Source organism: Erythrolamprus reginae, chromosome 1 (assembly GCF_031021105.1).
Source record: "Erythrolamprus reginae isolate rEryReg1 chromosome 1, rEryReg1.hap1, whole genome shotgun sequence".
NCBI lineage: Eukaryota > Metazoa > Chordata > Lepidosauria > Squamata > Dipsadidae > Erythrolamprus > Erythrolamprus reginae.
In genome coordinates this window covers 263500488-263513321 of record NC_091950.1, presented here as the reverse complement: position 1 = coordinate 263513321, position 12834 = coordinate 263500488, and the positions used below count along the sequence as shown (strand labels likewise).

The window sequence follows — 12834 nt, the reverse complement described above, 5'->3', positions numbered from 1 at the left end:
TGGGAGAAAGTTAATGCCTCAATTAACCAAGCTCTGTGTCATAAGGGGCTTTCTAGTTAATAAGCAGCACCTTGAATCTAAGATACCAATATCAACTGGAATTCCTGTTAAAATATATTTTTTAATTTCAAAAAATGAGAAATTATCAGAGAAAATAAAATGCCAGTTATTTCCAAAAATGTCTAATTTCTAAATGGGAAGCTATAGCCCAGTGCTTAGATGAAGTGCACCAGGTATCCAGGAGAAAAAAAAATCATGCTATATGGGCATAATAAGGAATGTCCTATGAGTTGCCTATTTGCTTAAAATATCTAATAGTATGAACTACTTGACTAGTGAGTTGGCTTAGTTTAGATTATGGTAAACTTGAACATTGCAAGCTTTTGCTGATGAAATCACATGCCTACAAATAGGCAAGAAAAACTGAATTCACAGGTATAGACTAGGTGTCCTAGTACACCATCACTTAAATATGAGCCTGCGGTTTGTTGCAGCTGCCTAAAAAACCCCTAACGCTGTTCTAGGTTGCATCAATAGAGGGATAGTGTCAACATCACATGTGTTGCTTTATGCTGCAATGATAAGACCACATTTGGAAGACTATATTCAGTTCTGGCCACCAGGAAAAAAAAGATGTTGATGTTGGTTCATTTATACCAGCGATGGCGAACCTTTTTTTCCTTGGGTGCTGAAAGCACAGGCATGTGTGTGCTATCAAGTATGCGTGAGTGCCCACACCTATAATTCAATGCATGGGGAGGATGAAAATGGCCTCCCCTGCTCCCGGAAGCCTTCTGGAGGCCGAAAACGGTCCAATTCCTGACTTCTAGTAGGCTCAGTAGGCCCATTGTTCATCCTCCCCAGGCTTCAGAGTCTTCCTTGGAACTTGGGGAGGGTGAAAATGTCCTCCCCACCCCCTGCAGGCCCTCTGGAAGCCAAAAATGCCCTCCCAGAGCCTTTGTGCAAGCCAAAAATCAGCTGCCTGGGCTGCACATGTGTGCTGGAGCTGAACTAGGGCAATGGCTCATCTGCCAGCAGATATGGCTCCGTGTGCCTAGTTTAACCATTACTGATCTATACTAACTAAATACGTCTGTATATGTTGTTTATACATATAGTTCTCGATTTACGACAGTTCATTCAGTGATCGTTCAAAGTTACAACAGCACTGAAAAAGTGACATCACCATTTTTCACAGTTACAGCCTTTGTAGCCTCCCTATGGTCATGTGATCAAACTTCAGACACTGAACAACTGGTTCATATTTAAGACAAATGCAATGTCCTGGTATCATGTGATCACCTTTTTGCTATCTTCTGACAAGCAAGGACAGGGAAGCCAGATTCACTTAACAACTGGGTTACTAACTTAACAACTGCAGAGATTCACTTAAGAACTGTGGCGAGAAAGGTCGTAAAATGGATCTCCCTTAAATACATCTCCCTTAGCAACAGAAATTTTGGGCTCAATGGGAATCACAGTTGAGAACTACCCCTACAGAATGTCAGTCCAGAGAATCAGTTTAGATGTGCCAACCACAGTCTAGTCCAGTGATGGTGAACCTATGGCACGGGTGCCACAGGTGGCACGTGGAGCCATATCTGTTGGTACGTGAGCTGTTGCCCTAGCTCAGCTCCAACATGCATGTGTGTGCCGGCCTGCTGATTTTTGGCTTGCACAGAGGTTCTGGGAGGGCATTTTTGGCTTTCAGAGAGCCTCCAAAGGGGTGAGGGAGGGTGTTTTTACACACTCCTGGCTCCAATGAAGCCTTTGGAGCGTGGGGAGGGTGAAACACGAGCCTACTGGAACCGCCAGAAGTTGGTAAACAGGCTGTTTCCAGCCTCCAGAGGGCTTATGTGGAATGAGGGAAGCAGTTTTCACCCTCCCCAGGCATTGAATTATGGGTGTGGGCACTCACGCATGCGCGATAGTGCATGCCCACATTCTTTCGGCACCCAAAGAAAAAAAGGTTTGCCTGCACTGGCCTAGTCAGTTGGCAGTTTAAAAATTGCTATAAACAAATAAAGAAATATGAAGTGGGTAAAGATAAATTTTACATAATACAGCATTTTGAACTGTAAGCTTTGCTTAAATAAAGTACTCATGAAAGATGTATTAGGTATGAAGAACTGTCTATTTGTTATGAGAAATGTTGCACCAGAAAACATTTTACAGATATCTGTTAATTTCCCCTTACCCAATGGGAGCTTTAGAAATGATGGTACTTCCCTGAGGTATTGAACGGTGATGGCAACTTCATCGCCAGCATTTCGCAGCAGTTGCACCTGTCAGTGTGATAAATAACAGCTACTTTATACCAAACAACTGGCCATGGAGAGCAAAATAATGTACATCAAAGAGCTGCATTCTCACTAGATGTGTCAGAAATTCAATATTCAACTTTATCACTGGAATGAAGATTACCTTCATCACTGGAATGAAGATTACCTTCATCACTGGAATGAAGATTTATAACAATTATAAAGCTTAAGTGTATCCACACCCAAGGAAGAGATGAAAAATTAAAAAATATGAAAAACATTCTTAGTTCCTACACAGCAAAAACAAACAAATGAGCCAATGCAATGTTTCAAAGCCGTTTCTTGAATAACAGAAAACAATCTACCTAAATGAAAATGCTTTAATTTCAGTGTGGGATTGAACCAATCGAGATGTATGCTTATATTTTTAAAATCCTAAATTCATGATATTTAAAAGTTCTCCACTCTGGTTAGATTATTGAATCCTGGCAGAGTCTCCAGTATGATTCTGGCTGCATGCAAAGAATGTAAGAATGCTTAGCTTCCAATGAATTGTTGTTCCTAGAAATTTAACATTTGGCAACAAATAATATTAATGTATATTAAATAGTACTGATTTGCCAATTATTTGCATACTAACCTGACACATTTGCAGTGAGCTAAAATTCAAACTCAGCTTGATTTTACACTAAATTATAGATCAGTAAAAATAGTAAATACATAAGTAGAAGATTCGAGACAGGCTGCTTTATATCAAGTGTGTGTGTGCATGTGTGTGTGTGTGTTGTTACTGCAAAATGTATTGTATCCATACAGAAAAACCTGCTTTTTTTATACTAGTGAAAAGTCCCAGTTAATATATCAGCTCAAATATGATAACCTATCTCATTATTGCTCAACCAACCATTAATAACAGGGTTCTAATTAACCTCACTGCCCGTTCACTTCCTCCTGCGCCACGTGGGTGCATGCGTGTTTCACATCCTGCGCATGCAGTATCAAAAGCTCAGCTTAAAAAACCCAACATTATTCGCAAAGAGTAACAGTGAAAGAGCTTGTAAGCGGGTAAGAGCTGGGAACATCGTTAGTACCTGGTTAGGGCGGGAAAGAAACATTTGGATCAACTTAGAGCAATGAAAAACACCCTGCAAAGACAGGGCTTGGAAAACATTCTTAGCAGAGAGTAACAATGAAAGAGCTTGCAAGCAGTAAGAGCTGGGAACATCGTTAGCATCATTAGGAACATGGTTAGAGCTGAAAAGAAACTTATTTGGAGCAAGTTAGAACAGTGAAAAAAACTCTGCAAAGACTTAGGGCTTGGAAAACATTCTTCCCAGACAGTAACAATGAAAGAATCCTCAATATAACAGCTGGGAAGATCATTAGCACCTAGTTAGGGCTGGGGAAAAAAAGCTTCGGAAAAAGCTTCATTCAGAGTATAAGATACTCCTGAATTTTAGCTTCTTTTAGGGAGGAAAAAAGTGCGTCTTATACTCTGAAAAATCCGGTAAATAAACTAAGCATAAATGGGGCTTCTGGATGAAGATATTTGGTGTATTTCCTAATATCAGGGCTCTTTTTCTCAAGACAGAGAGAGGAAAAACCCACATTGAGTTATGCAATGATGGCAACCTGTTATTGTAAATGAAAACATCAGTGTAATATCAACTTTTAGATAGTACAAATTATGAGGAAAGGTCCCAAATGAGTCATCTATAAGTTTTATATTTCTACAAAAAGAAAAAAAGGTTCATAAAAAATGCAAACCCACAAAAAAGAATTGAAATAAAACCGGCATTTGAATATGTGCATATGGACAAGGACCATCTGGGAAAACTTTGTACCATCAAATAAACTAGTATGGATAAACTGGTAATTCAACAGAATCCTGGTCAACTGAATTATCCCTTTATAGCAGGATAGGCTAAGATGGGATGGGATAGGATAGCATTCTTTATTGGCCAAGTGTGATAGGACACAAGGAATTTATCTCCAGTGCACAAGTTTTTAGTGTACTTATAAATAGCAAGTACTGTACTAGTCATAGGTCACAATAACAGTTACAATAGATAAATCATTAAAAAAAACAATAGAAGATAATAGAAAAGATGAGAAAAGATGGGAAATGAGACAGTGCTGTGGGAATGACTTGTTCAATAGAGTGATGACAGAGGGGAAAATATCTTTATGTCTGGTCGTTTTGGTGTTTTGACAGTGATGTCCTGAGGGAAGAAGTTGAAAAAGATTATGTCCAGGATATGATGGTTATATAGATATTTTCTCAGCTTTCTTTCTGTTTCTTAAAGTATACAGATCCTTAATGGAAGGCAGGCTGGTTGCGACTGTTTTTTCTGCAGTCCTAACTATCCGTCAAAATCTGTACCTGTCCTGTTTGGTTGCTGTGTCAAACCAGGAAGTTATTGTGGTACAAATGACACTCAATAATTCCTCTGTAGAACTGTATCAGCAGATCCTTGGGCAATCTGAGCTTTCTGAGTTGAGGCAAGAAGAACATTATTTGTTGTGTCTCTTTCTTTTTTTGTTCTTTGTTATGTATAGACTGTTATAGTCTATATTTTTCAGAAGGTCTGTTCTCTAATTTGTTTAGCACAATAGGAATGACATGGTATCTTAAGCAATATAAGGAATTTAAATGTTTAATTCTACAAAGATTCCTTCTGTTCAATGCTAAGTATAAACAGAAGGACACATGGGATGAGGAAAAATCGGAACATACATTTCACATAACATTGATTAAATTGGATAGTGCATTAAAACATTTCAGCTTTTGGGGGGAAATTAACTCTAAATATTATGGGAATTATAAGAGAGTTAATTTATTTATAAATGATTAAAATAAAGGTTTTTTAAAATGCTGGTTGAGTTTTGTCCATGTTTAATGAAAAAGATATTTATTTTCTAATCTTTCCAGACTGACAAATGTGGCTTTCTGAACTTCATTAATATCCTTTTTAAAGGTGGCATGAATTGATATTTCCTCTCTAGGCCACCAACATTACCTAATCACTTTGCCCCTCTCTTTGCTAATGTTATGCTAATGAAGCCTTCAAATCTGCATCTGAAGCTTTTTAAGTTTCTAGGGAAAATAGTGTAATTGAAAGGAGGATGGCTCTCAGGCTCTTTTGTGACTAACCAAGGAAAATATAAAAATTCACATTAGTATGCTGTAGCAACAAGTTATAATTTATGGTAAATCATGCCACTAATTATAATTTAATCAGATAGCACAAAATAATTCATTAATTTTAAAACATCATTTATAACTTTTTGCTCTGCATTAGCAATTTATGTCATGATAATAAAGCACAATTTCATCTTGTGAGTCCCATTGGGATTGGGTGGTATAGAAATCGAATTAATAAAAATAAATAAATAAGTCAGTCTTGGTAAAAGCAGATCCATACATATTTCAGATAGCTGTATGGTCCTTGGCATTTAATTGTTAAGTATAATATAATAACACAATGTTGATAGCTAGACAAAGATTTGATCTCTCATTTTTATATCAAAGAGGGTCAAGGCAAGGCAATATTGAGCTCCTTTTTCACCCTGTCATTTCTTTCAACAAGCTGGTTTTACATATTTTTTTGAATTACTTCTTCAAGATAATTCCCACAATCCTTTACAGATGACTTTAATGATGTATCCAAGTAGTATTAAGTCTTTGTATGATACACATACAAAATCATTTTATAGAACATCCACTCATAAATAAAACAAACAAAATGTTAAAAAGTTATGATATTCATGTAATTACTTTCCAAGTACATCTAAATTATATTAAAGAAACCAAAATATCTTTACAATCCCCCAGGGATTTCTGAGCACCCCTAATGTTTGAAGATTGAAAGTTGAAAAATTTGACATGTCTTAACAGGGAAATGGTTATTGTTATTAAATTAGTAGACTGATTTATCATGACTAAAAATTATCTATTAATAATGAGACTGTGAACGTAATAGAGTTATCTCTTCTCAATTCCCCTACTTCCAAAGATAATATGTGTTTACATTAATTGTTTATTTACTTATTTATTTATCATAATTCCATCTCCCTCACAGACTCTGGGCAATATACAATACAGTATAAAAACAATATATAAAATTTAAAAAGATCAAGGAATGTTAAAGTTAATTAAAAGAAGTGGGTTTCAGATCTATAGCCAGTTCCATGGCTGCATTCACATCTGGTGCTCCAAGCTAGGGCAAAGAGTCGTATTTTTTCACACCTTTTTATAAGGCCAAGAGAGTGCCTCACCTTTGTGGGGGGAGGGTGGGGGCAATGGCAGAATAATAGCAATAGCACTTATATACTATAAGACTTATATACTTCTTCACAGTGCTTTACAGCCTTGTCTAAGTGGTTTACAGAGTCAAAATCAGCAATCAGCAGAAGTAGTCTGCAATACTGCATTCCAACCACTGTGCCACCAAGGCTCTTAATGTTTATTCAAAAGTTAAAATACAAAACACCAAAATTTGTAAAGAAACAAATAAAAAAGTCCAAACAAGACATTACAAAGAAAAATGTGCATTAAAATAAGACTAACATATATATACATACTATCCCCACAATTAACTGTGGATTTAATATCTTATAAAGACTTTTAATAATTTTAAAATATCCTTTGAAAAAGGAGTGACATAACACCATCCCATCAACTCTATATACACTACTTCATTCCCATCATACTGTAGCAATCACAATAGCACTTAGACTTATATACCAATTCACAATGCTTTACCACCCTCTCTAAGAGATTTACAAAGTCAGCATGCCCCTGACCATCTGGGTCCTCATTTTACCAACCTTGGAAGGATGGAAGGCTGAGTCAACCTTGAGCCCCATCATAATTAAGCTACAAACTGTGGGCAGCTGGCAGTCAGCAGAAGTACCCTGCAACATTGCATTCTTTTAAAAAAAATAAAGTTTATTAATTTTCAAATCTTTTCTTTAAAATAACTGTTACAATGTTTCTTTAAGCAATTCTATACTGTTACATAGTTCCATTTTTCTTTAGATATTAACACATTATGCTTACTCTTATTTCTTTTATCATTATTACAAACATATTTACATATTATGGTACTTATTGAGTTATTATTTTTCTATATTTAATTCACTGATACCATTGTTCCCAAATCTCATAATAATACAAGTCTTTTTGGCCCCAAAGTTCTATTGTAAGTCTGTCCATTTCAACACATTTGTAGATTTTATTAATTATTAAATTTTTTGAAGGGATGTCTGGTTTTTTCCAGAACTGTGCAAATACTATCCTGGTGATGAATATTCCCAGGAGGAGGAGCTCTAGTGTAAATTCTATGGGTACTTTGGTTATATCCTGCATCCATTTATGTTGCGAAATCTTTTCGCTTCAGGACACAACCACCACATATGAAAGAAGGTGCCTTGTGTTTTTTTGCATTTCCAACACATTGGGTTCCAATTTGGAGAAATCTTTGCTAATCTCGTTGGGACTAAATGTGATCTATAACACATTTTATAATAGTTCCCTTTGTATAATACTGATTTTGATAATTTAAGATTTTCATTCCATACCTGTTCCCAATCTGCCAATTGGATGTTACGTCCTAAATTTTGTACCCATGCCAACATGGGTCCTTTGATCACATCTTCAGTTCTTTCATATTGAAGTAGATAACTGTAAAATTTGGAAATAATTCATTTTCTGGACCTGTCAGAAATTTATCTAGAGCTCTTAGTTCCAATTCAATTCTATTTTCTTCCATGTCTGTTTTATATTGAGATTATATTTGGACATAAGGCCACAAGTTAATACAGTAGAGTTTTGATTTTCCAACATGAACGGGCAGGCGGGTGGATAGACAGATGGCCAAAAATGCCAGATAATCCAGACTTGGCTCTCTCACTTGCTCGCCTGCTTCCTTCCTCAGCTCTCTCGCTCGCTCACCCGCTTCCCTCCTCCCAGCTTGCTTCCCTGTTGCGGCTGCCATGTTTGGGGGCATGTCTGGGGGGCCTGGAAATGCCTACAGCCATGCCCCCAAGAAGCTGTGACATTGGATAATCCAGACTGTTGGATTATCAAAGGACAGATAACCGAGACTCTACTGTAATTATATTTTGTTTGCATAGCTATTCTCTACTTTTAAGCTTTCCAGTGCCATCTAGAATACCCTTCTATTTTATCATTTTATTTCTATCCATTGTATTTGGATATACATACAGAACAGGCTGTGTTCGCCCTAGCACAAGGACAAAACCACCAGCCTGAAGATGACGAGTGGGACCTCGTCGAAACGTCACCAGAAATCTTTGAAACTTACAAGGGAAGAAACCCAAATGTGCCAAGCCCTTCATACCTGTACCCATGAAAATTCCCAGGGCAGCTTACAGCATATATAGTTGCTTCCATTGTTGACAGCCAATTTGGAACTTTAATATAATGTTTTCTTTTTATTTCCAGCCAGGTTGTAATTAGCGCCTCACTGACAATATGTCTTCGAAAATATACTGCTCAAAAATAAATAAATAAAGGGAACATCCTAGATCTGAATGAATGACATATTCTCATTTAATACTTTGTTCTGTACAAAGTTGAATGTGCACAGGAGCATGTGAAATTGATTGTCAATCAGTGTTGCTTCCTAAGTGGACAGTTTGGTTTCATAGAAGTTTGATTTACTTGGAGTTATATTGTGTTGTTTAAATGTTCCTTTTATTTTTTGAGCAGTGTATTTGGGGTTTTTTTTAATTTATTCCATAAGAAGGAGTGCCAACCAGTTAATGAATCATGGCCTTCTAGAGCCAAAATACATGTATTATTTAAGTTAATCCAATCTCTTATGCATACTAATGTTGTGGCTGTCTGGTAAAGCTTACAGTAAGGAAGTCCAAGGCCACCTCTGCTTTTATCATCTTGTAAATCTTTTTTTTTTAATTCTTGGTTTTTTATTTTGCCAAATGAATTTTACTGTTATCTTGTCCAAATTTATAAAGATTTATTTGTCTAATTTAAGTGTCACTGTTTGAAAGTATAGCAATTTAGGAAGAGTATTCATTTTGATAATAGATATATGGCCTAGTAATGATATTTGGAGATTTTCCCACTTTTTAAGATCCAATTCTATTTGGAGTATCAACTTTTTATTGTTGAGCATTTGTTGATACGTAGGTATTTAATTTTTTTAACCGTTTGGAGACCCAGTTCTCTCTCTAATTTCCCTTCTTGTTGGGATGTCAACAATTTGCCTACCCCTGACATAGCCCAATACTTGTGAGGAAAATCTAGCATATTGAACTTGGTGAGATGGGTAGATAACCTCTTTTATAGGTCACTAATACTGTATTTAGTTAATTGAGGAATTGTCTATTCATCTTAATTTTGGGAATGTATAGTACCGTCATGTAGAACAATTATATCCCACCCTAAAATGCATTCAAACTGTGTGGTTCTGCCTTTTAGGAACAGCCATTGGCAATGAAGAACAAGCAGTCAAGAAATATCCTACAGATATAATACCTATTAAAATGATCATGAAACTGTGGAAAAAATGTGCAGAGGCTGAGATGTTTCTATAAAAGTCAGAAAAATGCAGTCCATGGTATTTCCTCTGACATTTTATGGAAGTGAAAGCTGAAGAGGCAGTATACAAAAAATATGGACTCTTTTGAAATTTGGTACTGGAGAAAACACCTGAGAATAATATGATCAGGAAAACAAGCAAGTAAATGGATCATAGAACAAATCAACCTAGAGATCTCCCTTGAAGCATAAGTGACCAGCCTCAAATTATCTTACTTCAGAAACATATGAATTGCTAGGCTTCTGAGGAGGCTTTAATGCCAGGGAAAGGTGGAAAGACAGAGAAGACAAACAGTAGCAAGGTGGATGGGTTTAGTTACAGTGGGCCAATTGAACAGCTGAAGGACCAGGTTAGCAACAGATCAACGTGTGACTGGTAAAAACCACCAGCAATTTGATGGGACATCATCAAATAATCACTTTTGGAAATGACTACAAACAAGGCAACATTCACAGCATAAAGGTATGTAAGCTTTTCACTAAGCTAAGAAAGTATATATAGAAAGTGAAAATATTATGAATGGACACCTAATTGATTTTTTCTTTACACTGCTACTACATCTAGTATTCTGAGTGGTGCATCCTAAATGAATGAGTTTTCTATACGTGGAAGCTAATAAGGGCCAAGCAATCTTATTCTTGCCAATTGATAAAGTCTATATAGTCTTCAAAAGGAGGGGGGGGGGGGAAACAGATTTTAAAAATCCAACTAACAATACCAGAATGATTCTAAAGTAGATAATTAGCAATTATTTTATAAATAAGTTGAATGCTATGCTGACTGTAAGAAATCTTCATGGATTTGTCCCAGAAAGATTAATCTTAGTTCTGCAGGCATAAATAAAAACCAATCTCCGTTATAGCTAAATGGGAGGATTATGTACAAAAAAAAGGAAGATACTAACTTAATAAACATGTCAAAAAAAATTCTAGTGAGGAAGTAATGAGTTACTTTTTAAAAGACCATAAAGAACAAAGCATCTTTATATGTGTAAAAATGTAAAGTTTAACCAAAAACATATGTTGAAGCTGTAAGAAACACATGAAGTACATCCTCTATGTGAAAATAAAAAATAATAAATGTTTGGCTTAGGTTATAAAAAGAGACATTTGTTTCTCTATCACTTCAAAAGAACACTAGATTCAGAAATGTCCTTGTTCACTAAAGCTGGACATTTAGTTCACTTGGTACCTTGGGATTTTAAATCAGACTGATGAAGATTCACCCAAATTATATTCTGGGTACTGGAGTGGACACAGTACCAAGTTGGTTGGTAACTAAGAAATATCATCAGAAAAGGAAGAGCATCAACTCTGTCTTTGTTATAAATAGTAATTTGTTGGATAAGACCATAGCTCCTTTTTGACAACTTTTGAGATAGTTTGTCCTCAAGCACCAACTAATAATGAAATTAATTAACCTCTGCTTTATAAAGGTTCCTTTTATTTCTTATTCTAAATCAAAAGAAAATAGCAATCACTTGTTAAGGATACTATTAACCAAAAGAATGGGGTCTCATCATCTTGGTATGTCCCTTTCTGCAGAAAGTGCCAGCAGTATTTGGAGTAGTTTGAGAGCAGTGATTGGTAACCCAGCAAACTTGCAAGCAAAGAATGCTTTGCTATCTGTAACACAATTATACCCTTAAAAGTTTTAATAGCAATAGTAATAGCATTTAGACTTATGTACCACTTCACAGTGCCTTACAACCCTCTCTAAGCAGTTTACAGAGAGTAAGCATATTGCCCCCAACAATCTGGGTCCTCATTTTACCGACCTCAGAAGGATGGAAGGCTGAATCAACCTTGAGCCTACTGAGATTCGATCTGCCAAACTGATGGCAGCCGGTGATCAGCAGAAGTTGCTTGCAGTACTGCACACTAACCACTGTATCACGGAGGCTCTTAAAGCACACACACAGATGGAGGGGGGGGGAGAGAGAAAGAGAGAGATACATGCACATCCATAGATAGAGATGATAAATAGAAATATTGCTGCAGGATGAAGGTAGAATTCACAAGCTTGCTTCATCCTATTTCATAACCTGCAGCCTAGATTTAGAATGGAGTTAGCAAAATGACAAAATGGGTTTGATATTAAAACCCATTGAAACCCATGAAACAAAATGCTATATAGCTTGAAAAAGAGAGGGGATAGAATTGACAACAGTGTAAAAAGTTTGCATACTAAGCCAATGGCCATAGATTTTATATTTCTTTGTTGTCAGTTAAATGATTTTAGATTGTTGCACCCTCATCTCCAGTGGCTGTCATGCCAGGATACATTAGAAATTTTATTAATCGAGTGACTACTCTGTTCTAAAATAACTATAATCAGAGGTGGTTGCTCCTGGTTTGGACTGGTTCTATAGAACTGGTAGCAGGAATTTCCCCTTCTTTGACAAACCAGGAGCAATGGCCAGTTAGCTAAAACCCTGAACCATCTCTAATCTTGTTTTTGGCTTCTGCACACATGCAGAAGCATTTTTTTTCTTCTGAACATATGCAGAAGCTTGGTTTTCAGCACTGACCGAAGATTGGTACACTCCTTCTATCTGGGAAAGTCGTCCTCTTCGACCGAGCGCGCAGCTTTGGGAGGGACGCACATGGAGCGGTGAGGGAGGAAGGGGACACCCGCCTAACCAGCCAGATCAGCCAAATCAACCCTGGCGATCAATGGGGTAACAGATGTCACAGCCAGATCGCCCTCACACCTGTTTTCAGCACTGCACATCCATGCTTGTGCAGCATGGAAATGCGGTGCGCAATGTGCACACACCCATGGAGCATGGAAGAAAGAGAACCAGCAGCGAAGTAAGTTAGAACCCATCCCTGACTATAGTACATTGGTCAAAACATAACTGAATGCAAAGAAATTTCCAAGAAAGTAAAGGAATCATGGTTTCTGTTATATTTTTGATACACACAAAATACATTCCAAATACTGGGTCCTTATTTTGCAAATGAGATGTTGAACAATATTGA

The 12834-nt window shown here is 36.7% G+C and overlaps 1 protein-coding gene across 5 annotated transcripts in view; it reads right to left on the bottom strand.

Moving 5' to 3' along the window:
• Positions 1-12834, bottom strand: part of SNTG2 (syntrophin gamma 2) — a 249146-nt gene that overhangs the window by 126812 nt on the left and 109500 nt on the right. For all 5 annotated transcript variants that reach the window (XM_070732927.1, XM_070732929.1, XM_070732930.1 and 2 more), the window contains one exon: positions 2198-2285. In XM_070732927.1, coding sequence (XP_070589028.1) covers positions 2198-2285 — 88 coding nt within the window. The remainder of the gene's footprint in view (positions 1-2197; positions 2286-12834) is intronic.